Genomic DNA, 16,043 nt, shown 5'->3' on the forward strand with positions numbered 1-16,043 from the left:
CAGGGAAAAACCTTGTCACTGCTGATGCTCTCTCACGAGCACCGCTGGCGGGGCCTCCTTCTGCTGGGGCATCTTCAGCTGGAAAAAGAGGTGGAGGTTTTCGTGGACGGTGTAGTTTCCCATCTCCCAGCAACAGATAAAAGGCTGGAGGAGATTAAGTTGGCGCAGGAAATGGATGACCTGTGTAGAAAGGTGGTGTATCAATGTGGGACAGGCTGGCCAGAAAAAGGTAAACTAGATCCAGAGTTAAAGGGATACTGGCAATACAGAATGGACTTCAATCTAGTCCATGGTCTTCTCATGAAAGGGGAGAGACTTGTGATACCACCTCAAATGAGAGCGGAGGTTTTGTCACGTTTGCATGAAGGCCACCAGGGCGTTTCAAAATGCAGGGCCAGAGCAAAAGAGTCTGTGTGGTGGCCGGGCATCTCAACCCAAATACGTCAAATGGTAGACAGGTGCGAAACATGTCAAAAACATAGGTTACAGTGCCGTGAACCAATGCTGGCAACTCCTGTTCCCGACCGCCCATGGCAAAAAGTCGGCATGGATCTGTTCGAGTGGTCAAAGAAACACTTCCTGCTGATTATTGATTTTTTCTCAAGGTACATTGAGATAGCTGAACTGAGACACACAACTGCAGAGGTCACTATTAATGCTGTAAAAGAAGCCTTTGCAAGACATGGTGTTGCCGAGACTGTGGTATCGGATAACGGGCCGCAGTTTTCATCAGAACAGTTCAAGCACTTTGCCAAAGAGTATCAGTTCGCACATGAAATGAGCAGCCCTAGGTACCCCCAAGCCAACGGGGAGGCAGAACGCGCTGTTCGTACCATTAAAGACTTGTGGAAAAAGGACTGTGACTACACCAGAGCACTGCTAGCGTACAGGGCCACCCCACTGGAACATGGGCTCTCGCCGGCGCAGTTGCTTATGGGGAGACACCTGCGGACCACGCTGCCACAGGCTGTGGCAAAGCTGGTGCCAAGGTGGCCTGACCTACAGGCTTTTCGAAAAAAAGATGAGGAGGGGAGGCGTGAGCAGGCAAAACACTACAACCGCAGACATAGAGTCAGACCACTTCCGGAACTATCGTCAGGACAGAAAGTGTGGATTTCCACGGAAGGAACTACCGGAGCAGTAGTTGGACCTGCCAGTGCTCCCAGATCCTATGTGGTAGAGACAGACAGGGGTTTTCTGAGGAGAAATAGGAGCCACCTCAGACCAACAGGGACTATTACCAGATCTGGTCGAGTGGTGAGACCTCCTGAAAGACTGGATGTGTAATTCTCTGAAGTTATCCATTCATGCCCTATTCAAAGCTGGGTTAAGCTGTCAGAGATGTTTACAATAATGTGTTTTGTTTAAATGTAAGTGAACAAATGAGGGATGTGTATAATTTTCATGTTTCATGATGTTCCCCATTTCTGTTCTAGTGAGCTGTTTGAGACGTTATGAAGTATGTCTTTAGCTAGAAGGAGGAGGTGTAGCGGTAGACTACTGTTCCCATAAGGCTGTGTGTGGGGGGAGCTTCCGGGTTACGAGTAAAGTTGGAACACATCACCCGAACACGCTGCGTCCAGTGTCATCATTTATACGTTTATGCATACTGTTATCATATTAACTTTGTATTTCAGATGCAGTTATAATTATGTTATACACATTGCATATCTGCGCTTATTTTGAGTTGATGTTTGGTTCATTAAGGGTCTTAAGCTTCACTGGCGTGACTGTCCAGGTGATACATGCTGAGGGAAACTAGAACATAGAAGAAATTGCAATACATGCTTACAAAACACTTATATCAGGTTATTTTTATTATCATTGATAAGTTCATATTTTTGTATTAAGCTTTTAGTAGAGGTGCTTGATTAAAACATTTATTTAGTAGATGATATATACATAGTTTCAGTTCAGGTTAGTACATACATGAGAGTGGCTTCTGTCTCTCTGTCTGGTGAGAGGTCAGGAGCTAGTCGGCGAGGTGAAGTAGGGTGCAATTGTGGTTAGCACACACACACACACACACACACACACACACACACACACACACACACACACACACACACACACACACACACACTCAGTTAGAGAGAATCATTTATAGGTGAAAGTTTAAGCATGTTTTGCTTGGGGTTGCAAAAGGAGCAGTTTGTCGCAGAACTGCAGCTGATGTGTCTGGATGACAAGCGAGCATCCGGCAGTAACAGGATGTACCTGTTATGATGACGACGGCGGCGTTCTTTTTAAATTGTGTTAAAAGTCATTGTGGTTTTGACCTGATCTATGTATAAAATGTATCTGTGACGTTGAAGGGGCGTCATTAAATTTAAGCCCAGGTGATGTAAAATATCTGTTTATGCTTTGATTAAGTCGAAGATCAATTGCTGTCTGTGGTGATCTTCCCACGCGTGTTTTAAAATCATCGTTTGACTTCACCCGGCCGGATCAGTGTGGTTATTCTTCGATCCCCTCTTGTACCCTTCCTCAATATTGAACCCTTAACAGCTTAAAACAGAGACTCAGAAAATGCATGGAAGAGACAGGAAGACCATGGCCTGAATGCACAGGCCTAGTAAAAATGTGGATGAGATTAACACAAGGCTCTCAAAAACTTACACCATTTGAGGTTGTTCATGGGAGACCTTTTCCACTATCCTTAGACAAATCTGTCAGAGAAGCAACTCTGGCAGAATGGATGGCAAAACTATTAGAATTTGAATGTTATGTTTCTTTCCACTGTGTTCCTGTTAATGATAGACTACAGATTTACCCTAAATTACTAAAATATCAACATTTTAATGTGAGAATCAATTCTAGAACATAAATGACTGTATCGGAGGAATCAATATTTCAGTATTGATCCGCACATCACTAGTACAGGGCTCTGTGCTGGAAAGCTAGCCAGATGCACGTGTACAGAAACCGTGTGTGAAAAGTGGTCAATAAAGAGAAGCCGTAAAGCATTGTGGCGGAGGTGTGGTCCTGGGTGCGGCTGCAGGGGAGGAGTGGTGCAGTGGGCTCAACGGGGCGGTGCTGGAGATGCCGGTGAGAACAGCTGATGGCGATTTGGACTGATAATGGTTTCCCTCCCTTTTTATAGTGAGACGGAGAGGAGCGGAGAGAGAGGGAAATCAGCTGGGACCGACAGCTGTCAGACTGTGTTCAGTCATAACCTGGGAAAATTGTAAATAAATGTGGAACCTGGTGATAAAGACCTGTGTGTGTGTGTGTGTGTGTGTACCTGTGTATAGTGCATTTCACAAGCATGTTCATGCAAACATCGTCGGGTCTGCCGTGATATGTTTAACATGGGACTTTTGCTCCTGAACCTCTGCAGACCGGAGCTGTACGAAGTCACTTTCCTCTTTACGCAGGACTGTAAGCTGTCATCTGTGAGGTGTGAGCGGTGTTTGTTTTTATCATAGTTCAAGGTGTGGGATAGCTACTCAAATACATATGTGGAAGATCGACAATCAACAAATTAGGCATACTGGTAGACCGCTCTCATCAGAAACGCAAATAAATCTGCTCAGACATCATTAAATGTTCTGTTTTCTTCAGATATTTTTTTTCTTGCGTTTCTCCATACTTGGCCTACCTGGGGTTGAAAGTCTCGACAGGGGCGGATCTAGAAAAATCTTCTTATGGCGGCATGAGGGTGGCAAAGAAATCAAATGGAGGGGAAAAATCAAAGCCTTTTTTTTTCAAAGACATACGCAGGTGGTTACATATGGTTAAAATGATTCAACTGCAGTAAGTGTGCACGTTTCTCATATCAATATAGTCCATTAGTTGATTATTGTCTGTAGCCCACATGATTAAACACTTTAGTTACATAAAACATGTGAGTTTAGATTTTATCTGCTGTATAGCATGTATAATAAATTAATATGTAGCCCAATAAGTATAAAATCCAGAAAGCTACACAACATGGGGCGGTTCATTTACAAACACAGGTCTAACTTGAGTTTCACACAGTTTTTATTAGAAAACAGTCAAATTGTTAAATGCTTAAAGTACACAAAATGTCAGAAATCTGCACCGTCATGAACACAAATTTAAACCTAATTTTTCGTGAGTTGTTGATTAACCCTCCGAGGTCTAAATCCCACGTTGTGCACATCAACATCACACATTTGTACAAATAAAGACATGTTAAATATTAAGCTCTGGAAACAGCTTGGTTGTTTTTGTTTGGAACATGTTGTTTTGTTGCCATAGCGATGCCTCCAGGGAAAAGTTAGGGATTTAAGCATGTTTTGAACGAAAACATCAGCATATGAACACAAAACTGAAGAGACACTGCAACCGTATGAAAGCAGACCACTATTTAGTGACATTTCGACGTTTCCCTGAGGATTAACTGCTCTGTAATTTACCAAGAACTAAAGTAAGCTCAAATTTCACTTTACAAACTTAAGATCATTTACTTCAATATAAAGCCTGATTTTCCTGCCTGCCAGGACAGTATTTATGTACTTTACATTGTGCAAGACTAGACTATATTTTCCATCATAGAGAGGATGATGTGGATCTATTATTCAGGAAAACAAATGAAGACTTAACTATTTGTCAGCTGATGTAATATTTGACAAATTATACATAAATGAGAAAATGTTCTTAATCATATCTGAGTGACAGAAGCTCTTTTTAACACGATTATTTTCTTAATTTAGGAAAATAGAGAAGACTTAAGTTTTCAAATTCAAATTTTATTTGTCACACACACACAACCATACACAGTATGACATGGGGGTGAAATGCTTGTAGCTGTGCAATGCCCGACCATTTTGTTCTCCAACAAACTATTAGAATTTCTGAGAAACTGAGGCTGCGTCCACATGTACACGGCTGTTTCTGAAAGCGCAGCTTTGTCTCTGCATTTGGGCCTTTCATCCACACCTAAACAGCAGATTGAGTCACTGAAAGGTGAGATTTTTAAAAACTCCTGCCAGGGTGGAGATTTTTGAAAACGACGTTTTTGTGTTTAGGTGTGGACGAGGAAAACGGACATTTACTCAGGCAATGTCAAAAGTGTGCGCCGCTGTTGACGCTGTGGCCACGTTAGTGTTTACATGAGATCCATTTCTACAATGGCCGATGTAGACAACATACTGTGTCTGTTACTCTTAGTATCTGCAGTTTTTACACGCTTACATATACACACACAGTTACTGTGCCTCCATTTAGAAACACAGAGGCATCAGACGTGGCTTCTACATTCAACACAGACGCTCTCCCAACCCAAATCCTGACGTCAGTTTGGAATAAATGTCATTTTAAAAAATGACATTTATGTATGCTGTATGCATTTTGTCCATTCCAAAGTTGTGAGTCTGTTCCAGCCAAAAAGCTGTCTTTAGTTATTAACATTTGAAACGATGAAGGCACGTGAAAGTAACACAAAATTAGCTGCTTTTCCAGAAAAAGACAAAAACTTCTCAGAAGTACGTAAGGTTTTGTGAGGTTTTCCCACCCAGGCTTCTAGACTTCTGATTGGCCAACATTTCCACACGGTTAAGATTTGGCGTGTTCTTGACAGCGTTTCAGTTTGTTTTTAGCGTTTACATGTGGAAGGAGATATTTTTTCAAAACTGCACATGTGGACTGGATTTTTTTTAAACGAAAAAGGAAAACGTGCGTTTTCAAACACAGCCGCGTACGTTCGGACGCAGCCTGAAGTCATCACAAAAAAAGCAAATTCTCTGAACATGCTGAGTTGAGGTTTACTGATCATTGTTGTTTTGTGTTCCTTGTAGTCAAAATGAGTGGAAGAGGAGATGGATCACACAATAACCGTCATGGTAAGCACATGTGCTCAGTCTTAAAATGGATGAAAAACAGATTTTCAGCAGATAGTTATGGATGTTAATTAAAAGATTAAATGATCTTGCAGGCCGACAGGTTAACCCACAAAGGTTTGAAAGAGGAGATCAGGAACCAGCTAATGAACCAGTTAATGGACCAGTTAATGGACCAGCTTTCGAGCCTATTCATGGACTCCGGGGCTTCCAGATCGATCTTTATTTTCTTCTCAATGATATGTGTTGGATGCTGAATGAGCTAATAGATGTATTAGTGGAACAATATGTTAATTACCGTCACAATGCCAATGACAATAATGTCAACATTCAAAATATGAATGTGAGGGACAATAATGCCAATGCTGACAACAATGAACAGCACGAGGATCATAATGCTGTTGTTGTTGGTGGCATTGAAAATGAGGATTCTGATGAGGCATTTGAAGACTGTGAGGATGTTCACCAGTACATCCCAGAAGAGGATCCTCAGCCAGGTGTATCCAGGAGGAGGTCTAGAGAGATGGATGAAGCAGATGTGGAACCAAACAAAAGAATCAGATGGAGCGAGGAGTTTTCTGATGACGACTCTGACTTCTTCTCTGCTTGTGACACTGATAGCGAGGGCTGTCCTCAGCAGGTAACAGAAGAAGAACCGCAGCCTGGTGGATCCACGAAAAAGTCCAGAGAGGAAGATGTAGACGAAGAAGAGCATAATAGCAAAAAATCCAGGCTTGCAAACTCTGATTTGGGGACCAGCTCAGCTGTGTACGACCACTCTGAGAGCAGCAGTGATGAACTTTTTGAAGATGCGCACGAAGAGCTTGACAACCATGAAGCTGGAGGCTCGAGGAAGCGTTCCCGAGAGGACTTTGAGGAAGAAGAGGAATACTTGCCTGTTTGCAAACTTTGGAGGTGTTCAAATGAGTCCAGCAGCAGCAGTGATGAAGACTAACACTATTTCGACGGGTTTCTTCAGTATCCTTTTAGTAGGCTGATGGCCTACTCAGGTGACCCTGAATCCTCCATGCTGCAATAAGCTGGGCATACACTGTGCGATTTCTTTCAGTCGCGTTATTCAGCTCCTGCTCAAACTGTACGATTGACTCGCAGGGGTGAGAAGTTTGTGCCTCCATCGCTTGTGTCCAGATCACACACCGCACCGCCGTTCGACTCCATCTTTTCGCTCTCATTTCTGCGTTTGCGCGTGGGCAGTGTGAGACGCTGCGGTGACACCCTCAGGACGACCCACAGGATTTCAAACAGGTTTGGTTTTCTTACGAGCAAACGATTGATGATCGGGAGCTGGTCGTGAGGTTTTAATTGCTTCTCATTACCCCGTTACCCTCGTTATGTAGACGATGCACGACACACGATTAAGGCCAAACTCGGGACGACTCCCAAAACGGTTGCACGACTGAAAAATTGGCTCAAAATGGGCCAAAAAGAGCACAGTGCATGCCCAGCCTAATGCTGCCGCGGGATTCCCATGATGCACTGGGTGTTTCTTCCTCACCCACTATGTTTAACAGACCTCTCTGTACTGAATTGTACTTGTTATTAACCTCTGGCTCTCTTCCACAGCATGTCTTTATCCTGTTTTCCTTGCCCCTCCCCAACCGGTCGCAGCAGATGGCCGCCCCTCCCTGAGCCTGGTTCTGCCGGAGGTTTCTTCCTGTTAAAAGGGAGTTTTTCCTTCCCACTGTCGCCAAAGTGCTTGCTCATAGGGGGTCATATGATTGTTGGGGCTTTCCCTCCCCTGTCTCTATCCTTCTTTCTATCTACCCCCCCCCCCCCCCCCCCCCCCCATCTGTCCTCTTAATCTCTTCTTTACAACCCCTCCCCCCCATTTTCATTTCCTCCATCATCTCTCTACCCTGTGTTCACTTTTGAGAACACAGGGTAGAGAGATGATAATAAAATGATAACAATAAACACAATTGGCTACATTTTACATGTGTCGGATCAATGTCTTCATTTAAGTCTGTCTTTGTGTATAATATGCATACTTTACAGACATTGTTTGACTTGTTATCATTCAAGACCTGATGGAGAGGTTGGAGCTGTGCATGTTTAATGCTACGTTTCGATCAAGAAATGAACTTGTAGCATAAATGTCTACTCATCTGTGATTGTATTAATCATTTCAGCTTCATAAATCAAACTGACTCAATCACCAAAACCAAAACGGGGCTCACACAGTAGTGTGTCCTTGACACAGCTGGGTCAGATAACTCTAGTGAGAACGCGTTTGTGTACCATCACAGACTAACACATGTACATTATCTCATCAGCAGAGGCTTCTATAATCTTACATTTCATGGCATTTGCATTCTACAAGCTTATTTATTGAGAAGTCTCAATAACAGCATGTTTGTGCAGGTGCTGCTTTGTTGCACAGACACTAACTCACACCAATATTCCCCCTTTTCACAAAATAAGCATTCTGCTTCTCTTATCCTAAAGCGTCTTTAATCTTCCGTCAAATGCCATTCAGTATTACTTGATTCCACAAATTTAAACAACACTCTAATACCAAGTACGCCTGTAAAGATTCCCTAAAATGTTGGAAGTGTTTAGACATAAAATTCACGGAGGTTAAGGTAAGCTGAGAGAGAACAAGGGGTTTGGGGAAAACAACAATACTGAGGCCAGAAATGCAAAAGCATGTCTTTTTCTGGATTCATGTTCAAGGTGGGTATCGGTTTTCACAGGGTCTTCAAAACCCACAACAAACACACCTGTCGAGTTTCCAAGTGACAACAAAGAGCCATTTCAAATCTCAAAGCGGCTAAAAACCGCACACACCCACATTCCAGCTGACAAGCGGAGGATCGTTTTTTTCAGCTGGATGTTCGACCTGCCTTTCTGCCATTTCCACCCTTAAACGTAACTCCTCAGGTCATGACAGATAAGCAATCACATTCAAACGTCCTGGGAATATTACAAAACATGTATCTCATTGCCTCCTCTCTGTGTTGACCCATCTTGTGTTCATTCGCATTTGTGCTCCTCAGAAGAAGAAAACAAAACAAACAAAGTTTTTAGAGCCAGCCTCCACATACCTCTATTAATGATCCTTCTCATATTTTTGGACCTCAACTGGATCTTTGAAAACCTCCCAGTGAAGTCACTGGGATCCAACTTATCCACTAACAGACAGCCGATACGGTCCAGAACGATCCCATCCTGGCCTTCACTCTGGTTCACCCCCTGGTCCTGATTTTGGTTCAGACAGTGGCCACTGGAACGATCTGAAGCACTGCTTTCAGCCCCAAGGCTGGTGGTGCTTTTGACATCTTCTAGAGACATGTCTCACTATTTGCTCATTAGCCAGTCTCCACAGGAGCTCACCGACACCTCGTAGGATATTGTCAAAATGTGGCCCTCCTCAGAAAAGGAAAGACAACCTTACATTGTTCCACAGAAGCCTCAAAAGAAAAGAATCCTTGTTCCAGACAGGTAAAACTTGAAAAGAGGAAGGAAAAATATTTAAAAAGGACATTTTCATTTTCTTCATCACCTTTTTCCCCACATCTTGGTATCCAGTTTCCTTTCAGGGTTTATTCTCTTTATGTTGTGTTCATCCCGAGACACTGAGCTCATCGCTTTGTTGTTACACAGATCTCCTGAGAGTTCAGGTCTTCCTCTCAAAGCTCTTCCTCACAGTTGTTTAAGTTTTTTTTTAGTTTCTTATTTTATTTGAAAGCAGATTTCAGTTTTCTGTAAGACCTTTCCTTCTCTTTGCGTGCCACGCTTCAACTCTCACATGCTCTCGGAGCGTTTCTGTCTATTTCAGCCCTCTGAGGCACAGCTGTGTTTCTTCACTCTCACGTGGTGAAAAATAAGGGAGGGGGCCAATTCCAAGGACGCAGCTTGATTGGGTGGTTTGTTAAATCTGAGTGGTTCTTTTAGCCCCTCCACTCCTTTGCATTTTCTTCTTCTCTTTTTCCTCTCTAAGGCTACGTTCACTCTGCAGGTCTTGATGCTCAATTCCGATTTTTTGATCAAATCCTATTTTTTTGTCTGCTCGTTCACACTACAAATAAAATGAGACAGCAAACGCGCTCTAGTGTGAACCAAAGCGGCCGCATGCGCAAAAGAAGACGTCACACACAACGCGCTCTGTTTAGACCCAGAGCAAACAATACAGGGAGTGCAGAATTATTAGGCAAATGAGTATTTTGTCCACATCATCCTCTTCATGCATGTTGTCTTACTCCAAGCTGTATAGGCTCGAAAGCCTACTACCAATTAAGCATATTAGGTGATGTGCATCTCTGTAATGAGAAGGGGTGTGGTCTAATGACATCAACACCCTATATCAGGTGTGCATAATTATTAGGCAACGTCCTTTCCTTTGGCAAAATGGGTCAAAAGAAGGACTTGACAGGCTCAGAAAATTCAAAAATAGTGAGATATCTTGCAGAGGGATGCAGCAGTCTCAAAATTGCAAAGCTTCTGAAGCGTGATCATCGAACAATCAAGCGTTTCATTCAAAATAGTCAACAGGGTCGCAAGAAGCGTGTGGAAAAACCAAGGCACAAAATAACTGCCCATGAACTGAGAAAAGTCAAGCGTGCAGCTGCCAAGATGCCACTTGCCACCAGTTTGGCCATATTTCAGAGCTGCAACATCACTGGAGTGCCCAAAAGCACAAGGTGTGCAATACTCAGAGACATGGCCAAGGTAAGAAAGGCTGAAAGACGACCACCACTGAACAAGACACACAAGCTGAAACGTCAAGACTGGGCCAAGAAATATCTCAAGACTGGTTTTTCTAAGGTTTTATGGACTGATGAAATGAGAGTGAGTCTTGATGGGCCAGATGGATGGGCCCGTGGCTGGATTGGTAAAGGGCAGAGAGCTCCAGTCCCACTCAGACGCCAGCAAGGTGGAGGTGGAGTACTGGTTTGGGCTGGTATCATCAAAGATGAGCTTGTGGGGCCTTTTCGGGTTGAGGATGGAGTCAAGCTCAACTCCCAGTCCTACTGCCAGTTTCTGGAAGACACCTTCTTCAAGCAGTGGTACAGGAAGAAGTCTGCATCCTTCAAGAAAACATGATTTTCATGCAGGACAATGCTCCATCACACGCGTCCAAGTACTCCACAGCGTGGCTGCAAGAAAGGGTATAAAAGAAGAAAAACTAATGACATGGCCTCCTTGTTCACCTGATCTGAACCCATTGAGAACCTGTGGTCCATCATCAAATGTGAGATTTACAAGGAGGGAAAACAGTACACCTCTCTGAACAGTGTCTGGGAGGCTGTGGTTGCTGCTGCACGCAATGTTGATGGTGAACAGATCAAAACACTGACAGAATCCATGGATGGCAGGCTTTTGAGTGTCCTTGCAAAGAAAGGTGCTATATTGGTCGCTGATTTGTTTTTGTTTTTGAATGTCAGAAATGTATATTTGTGAATGTGGAGATGTTATATTGGTGTCACTGGTAAAAATAAATAATTTATATGGGTATATATTTGTTTTTTGTTAAGTTGCCTAATAATTATGCACAGTAATAGTCACCTGCACACACAGATATCCCCCTAAAATAGCTAAAACTAAAAACAAACTAAAAACTACTTCCAAAAACATTCAGCTTTGATATTAATGAGTTTTTTGGGTTCATTGAGAACATGGTTGTTGTTCAATAATAACATTATTCCTCAAAAATACAACTTGCCTAATAATTCTGCACTCCCTGTATTGTTTGACTGATGGCCTTAATATAAAGACTTCGGACTTTACGTTTCCCAATTTTTGCTTTAAGTTATTTTGTTAATTACATAATAATGTAACTAACCTAATAATGATCCTTATTGCTGTTTTAGAGAGGAGCAGTGCTTCAAAGGATAGCTGCAGATTTCTGTCAGAATCTGCAGATTATACAGTACAAATAAAATGTTCACGTTTCTCCAACGTTGTCTTCCCAGCAGTTTCACCGGATGGTCAGGAAGCGTTCGCGATGTCTTCTCGGGCACTTCACTGGCGCTGATAGTTGGCGTCTGTCTTGTGTCGGTGACGTAAAAGATGGATTTAATGCGACTTGACCATCAAACAGCAGTCGCTTTCTGAAACATCAGATATGTATCGGATTCAGCACCACATACGAAAGTGACCCAGATCGGATTTGTGCCGTTCACACTGTCACACCATGATCGGATATGGGTCGCAGAGGGTCAAAAAAATCGGATTTGATGCACTTTCGCCTGCAGTGTGAACGCAGCCTAACTGCCATTCCTTAACTGTGATTCCTCCCCTGAGCATCCCTCTGTTTTTATCCAGTTTTATGTAGACTGCACAGCTTTTCAACCTTAGTTATCACAACACTGCCAACAAAGAAAGAAATGTGTCACTGCAAGTCAGAGGTGAAAGTTGAGCTGAGAAGACAAAGCGGTGCCATCCAGTCTCACGTTCAACATTCAGTCTGGATTGTAGAAACTACTTCCTCCCACATAGTGTGAGTCGGAGACTGTGCCACAATCAATTGTTTTTTGTGGGGTCTTTTATTATCATAGAATTAATTATTAATCTGAGAATGATGGTTATTTTAAACCCTATTTTTTCACATTTTCCTGCTGTGTACCTCTTACTTTAACCTCAGCAGCCCAAAGCAACCCCTTGTATTTCTTGTCTGATCAAATTGCACCATGTGGGACCTCTGTGACAGGGGACTTTTATCTAAAAGTTACATGTAAGAATCCTACATTCCAATTTACTTTATGAACAGTACAAAAGAATTAGCAATGAATTAAAAGTAAGTCACTAAATGTTAGAATTGGCTGGTTGGTGTGTGCTGAACAGGGCTGATACTTTATACATGCATGGCTTCATAAGACTGGTTGAAACAGGCAAAGTAACTGACATGTATGTTTACATTTACTGCATGTTTTACTTCTCAGAGTGAAAATGAAACGTTCACTTTTAGCAACTGCATTTTGCGCATGCTTTCAAAACTACTTAGATTTTTGTTTTGTAATGTAAAAGTATGAACACCACACTGTACACTGCATACAAGGTTGTATGCAAAAGAACTGCATTCCATACATGCGTGTAATTATTTTTAGTAAGTGCTGGGGAAGTATCAAAGGCTTGATTGTCAGACTAATAATTCATTTTTGTTGACTTAAAGTAAAACATCAAAGTGATTAAATTGATTAAAACAGCCTGTATAAGTGAAAAGATGTGTCACGAGTTTAAAATTGATCAGGTTTAAAAGTTGTACCAATGCACCACTGCAATGACCATATTATGTCTGCCAGACCCCCACGACCCCCACCTCCTTATTGTGATATTTTGCCTCAGGCTTTCTGCAGGTCTTTGGAAATACGTTTTTAACTCATTTTCAGTGCGGTCCTTGTCTCTGACCATGTCTTTTAATTGTTAAGCCCCTTCACACAAAACTAAGAACCATTCAAACATAAGGCACCTAACTCAAGGGATGAACTGGTGTTATGTCTACACATAAGACAACTTGCTAAAAAGAACTATACATAGTATCTTTAGGCACTTTTCTTCTTAGCAGCCTGTCACAAAACAATAAAACAAAACATAATTTGACCCCATTTCTTTAGTTGAATCGATGAAAATTACCGATATGAGGGAAGATGTGAAGGAACTATCAAAAGAAGTGGCAGTATATAAAAATGCATTTATAGCAGATGAACAGTATCTGAAAGTCATGTCTTTAAGCAATAGAAAACAAGCCAGATCTGAGGTCCAGATCCAGACAGGACCTGAGAGATGCATCTTGCAGTTGAGCCACTGTTTGCTGTAGTCTCATCAGAAATGATCTGAGTGGAAGGGAAACGGAGAAAAGGCCACGGTATGTCAAACTGCACATAAACTTGACTAAAAATCAACAAAAGATGTTAACTACTCGGTTTGAATGATCGTTAATATGTAAGGAAGAGATCAGGAGAGCGGTACAACAGTAACTGGAAAACACAGTGGCGTCTTCTTTTTTTAGCGTGACAATTATTTCAAACACACAAAGCAACACTATCAGTCATGGATTCATCTCTACAGAGTCTGGACCTCAACGTTACTGAAGCAGTGTGGGATCTTGGCAGAGAGCAGAATAAAAGGCAGCAACATCCAAAGAAGAGCTTTGGATGTCCTTCAAGAACTGTTCCTGAAGACTACTTGGAGATATAACACAGTCGTAGTTTAACAGCTGATTATCTTCCATCTGCCATTACCAAGCCCAAACACCGGCTCTACAGTGGTGCCCTCTAGAGCTCAAACGCTCTGCTTACAAATAGTGTTTCTTTCTGAGGAGGTCGGATTTGTTAGTTTGTACGTAAACAAGATTGTTTTGGACACAATTAGCTTTGCCTGCAGCTCAGAAAAGATAAAAACAAGAACTGAGGGCTTGATTTTAAAAACAAAATGAGACATTAAAACACTGATTACAAAAAATGCATCATGGCATTATATCACACTAGCCATTGAAGTGTACATGTAAACACACACACACACACCACAGATGGCTGAGCAGTTACTTTCTGGCAGATTTACTTAAACAATGGAAGGGTGGCCGTGCTCATCCACACCGTACAACCTTATTTAAGCTTCCAAAAATATATTTTGCAAACTTACAGCAATATTATACCGGATTAGTCTCTGCCATTCATGGTAAAAGTTGTCTGATCCACTCGTCATGAGCTCCTTAATTCTGATCTCTGTGACCTGTGAGCGGGATTAAAGAGACTGTCGACAAATACACGGTAAAGCTTAAAAGAGCTCAGCCATTTACACTGACGTGGCAAAAAACAGAGTCTCAAGTATCATAAAAGGGCTTAAAGAAGACTTCTCTACAAAACTCAAGAAACTCTTGATAATAGAGGACCAAAAAGTTTTAAATGATACTCTCACATAGATAATGACTTTGTTTGAATAGTCCATGTTCTTTACAACTAAATGCACAGAAACAAATGCTAATTCAAATTTTAAATAATAAAGTTTCTCTCAAAATGAATCTTTGATGATGCTAAAAGGTAATAAATGCAGGTTTTTTGCTCCACTACAGTGGTGCTGATGTATAAATCAGTCATGCTGCAAAGGCAATTGAAAGCCCCAGTGGGGCAGTGCATTATAATGCACCTCCATATATTCAACAGCAAGTACAAGAAAATTAAAATCTTAAAAAAAAGTTTTCAGATTTAAACAATAACAGAATGACTTCCTTGAAAAAGCTTTGAATCTGTAATAACAATCCCTATCAGTACAAATGCGTGTACTGATGTGCTTATTTAAAAAAGAAATCAAACTAGACTGGTGCAGGGGAAACATGTTCCAAACACCCGTCTGGATTTCAGGAATTGTATACTGGGAACAAATTTAAAGGGATTGAAGGAACTTCAGAGATGCACAGTACTCTGACACACATGTCAAACTCTGTGTGTGTGTGTGTGTGTGTGTGTGTGTGTGTGTGTGTGTGTGTGTGTGTGTGTTACTTGTAGCGTAAGTCCATACACAGAACAATAAGAGTTAACTGGGTCGCTCCTACTGCTGTTGTTGAACTGCTGATCTGCTGTGCACACTTCACCCACAGTACACAACAGAAGGGCACAAAACCCCTATTAAATATCAATCAGATTTCAAAACATTTAAAACAGTCAGCAGGGTACTGCTGCCTGCTGTGATACATCCTCTAACACTGGCTTCCTCTCACAAAACATCCAAGCTGACTGCTTCTGGACATCTCAGCAATGAGATAATAACAACGGGAGACCGGATCTCTAGACAACACATTAATCCACAGCCCACAACTCTACATGTCTTCTCAATGAGGAAAAATACCTCATCAGTGAGGGGTCCAAAAGGCCCAGACAGGGTATCAGACAGGCCCCGGAACTGAGAGACGTGCGTGTTTTCTCTTCCAGACGTGACACGCTTTTTTTTTAAAAATGCTCCCAGACTGTAATCACTGGCAAGTAACACTGCTGCTATTTACATTAGCTCCCTCGCTGATAGCTAAAGTGTAGCGTAGCCATCACTGTTGATTGTTTATGAAGTCTTAATAATATAGCAGGCGTCGCTGTAATATCAGTCAACAAAGTGCTTGGTCCACGTGGTCAGTGGTTCATAACAAACCTCTCTGTTCTAGCCTACAAACTGCACTGGAAAGGCGGTAGCTGGTGGTCTGGAGATGTTTGGACTACAAATCGTCGATATAAGACTGCAACTACACTCAGCCCCGTGGGTTCCCCTTCTCTTAGTATCCCATGATTCCTT

At 42.1% G+C, this 16,043-nt stretch overlaps 1 protein-coding gene across 1 annotated transcript; it reads left to right on the forward strand.

The window, feature by feature from the left end:
• Positions 1-4,241: 4,241 nt before the first annotated feature.
• On the forward strand, positions 4,242-7,603 carry LOC147313704 (uncharacterized). The gene is made up of 3 exons (XM_086263456.1): positions 4,242-4,393; positions 5,763-5,807; positions 5,900-7,603. The coding sequence occupies exons 2-3, from the start codon at positions 5,768-5,770 to the stop codon at positions 6,757-6,759; spliced, it is 900 nt and encodes a 299-aa protein (XP_086119582.1). The 5' UTR covers positions 4,242-4,393; positions 5,763-5,767; the 3' UTR covers positions 6,760-7,603.
• Positions 7,604-16,043: the final 8,440 nt, after the last annotated feature.

The sequence above is a fragment of the Aulonocara sp. 'chitande type north' Nkhata Bay genome, linkage group LG15 (assembly GCF_057382095.1).
Source record: "Aulonocara sp. 'chitande type north' Nkhata Bay isolate Kocher_YH1m ecotype deep benthic linkage group LG15, A_spYH_male_GT1.1, whole genome shotgun sequence".
NCBI classification, from domain to species: Eukaryota; Metazoa; Chordata; class Actinopteri; order Cichliformes; family Cichlidae; genus Aulonocara; species Aulonocara sp. 'chitande type north' Nkhata Bay.

Bases quoted from the DNA above. Each gene is read 5' to 3' on its own strand.
- LOC147313704 (XM_086263456.1), top strand. From the start codon at position 5,768: ATGAGTGGAAGAGGAGATGGATCACACAATAACCGTCATG. The intron at 5,808-5,899 runs GTAAGCACATGT...ATGATCTTGCAG, and splicing joins ATCACACAATAACCGTCATG to GCCGACAGGTTAACCCACAA.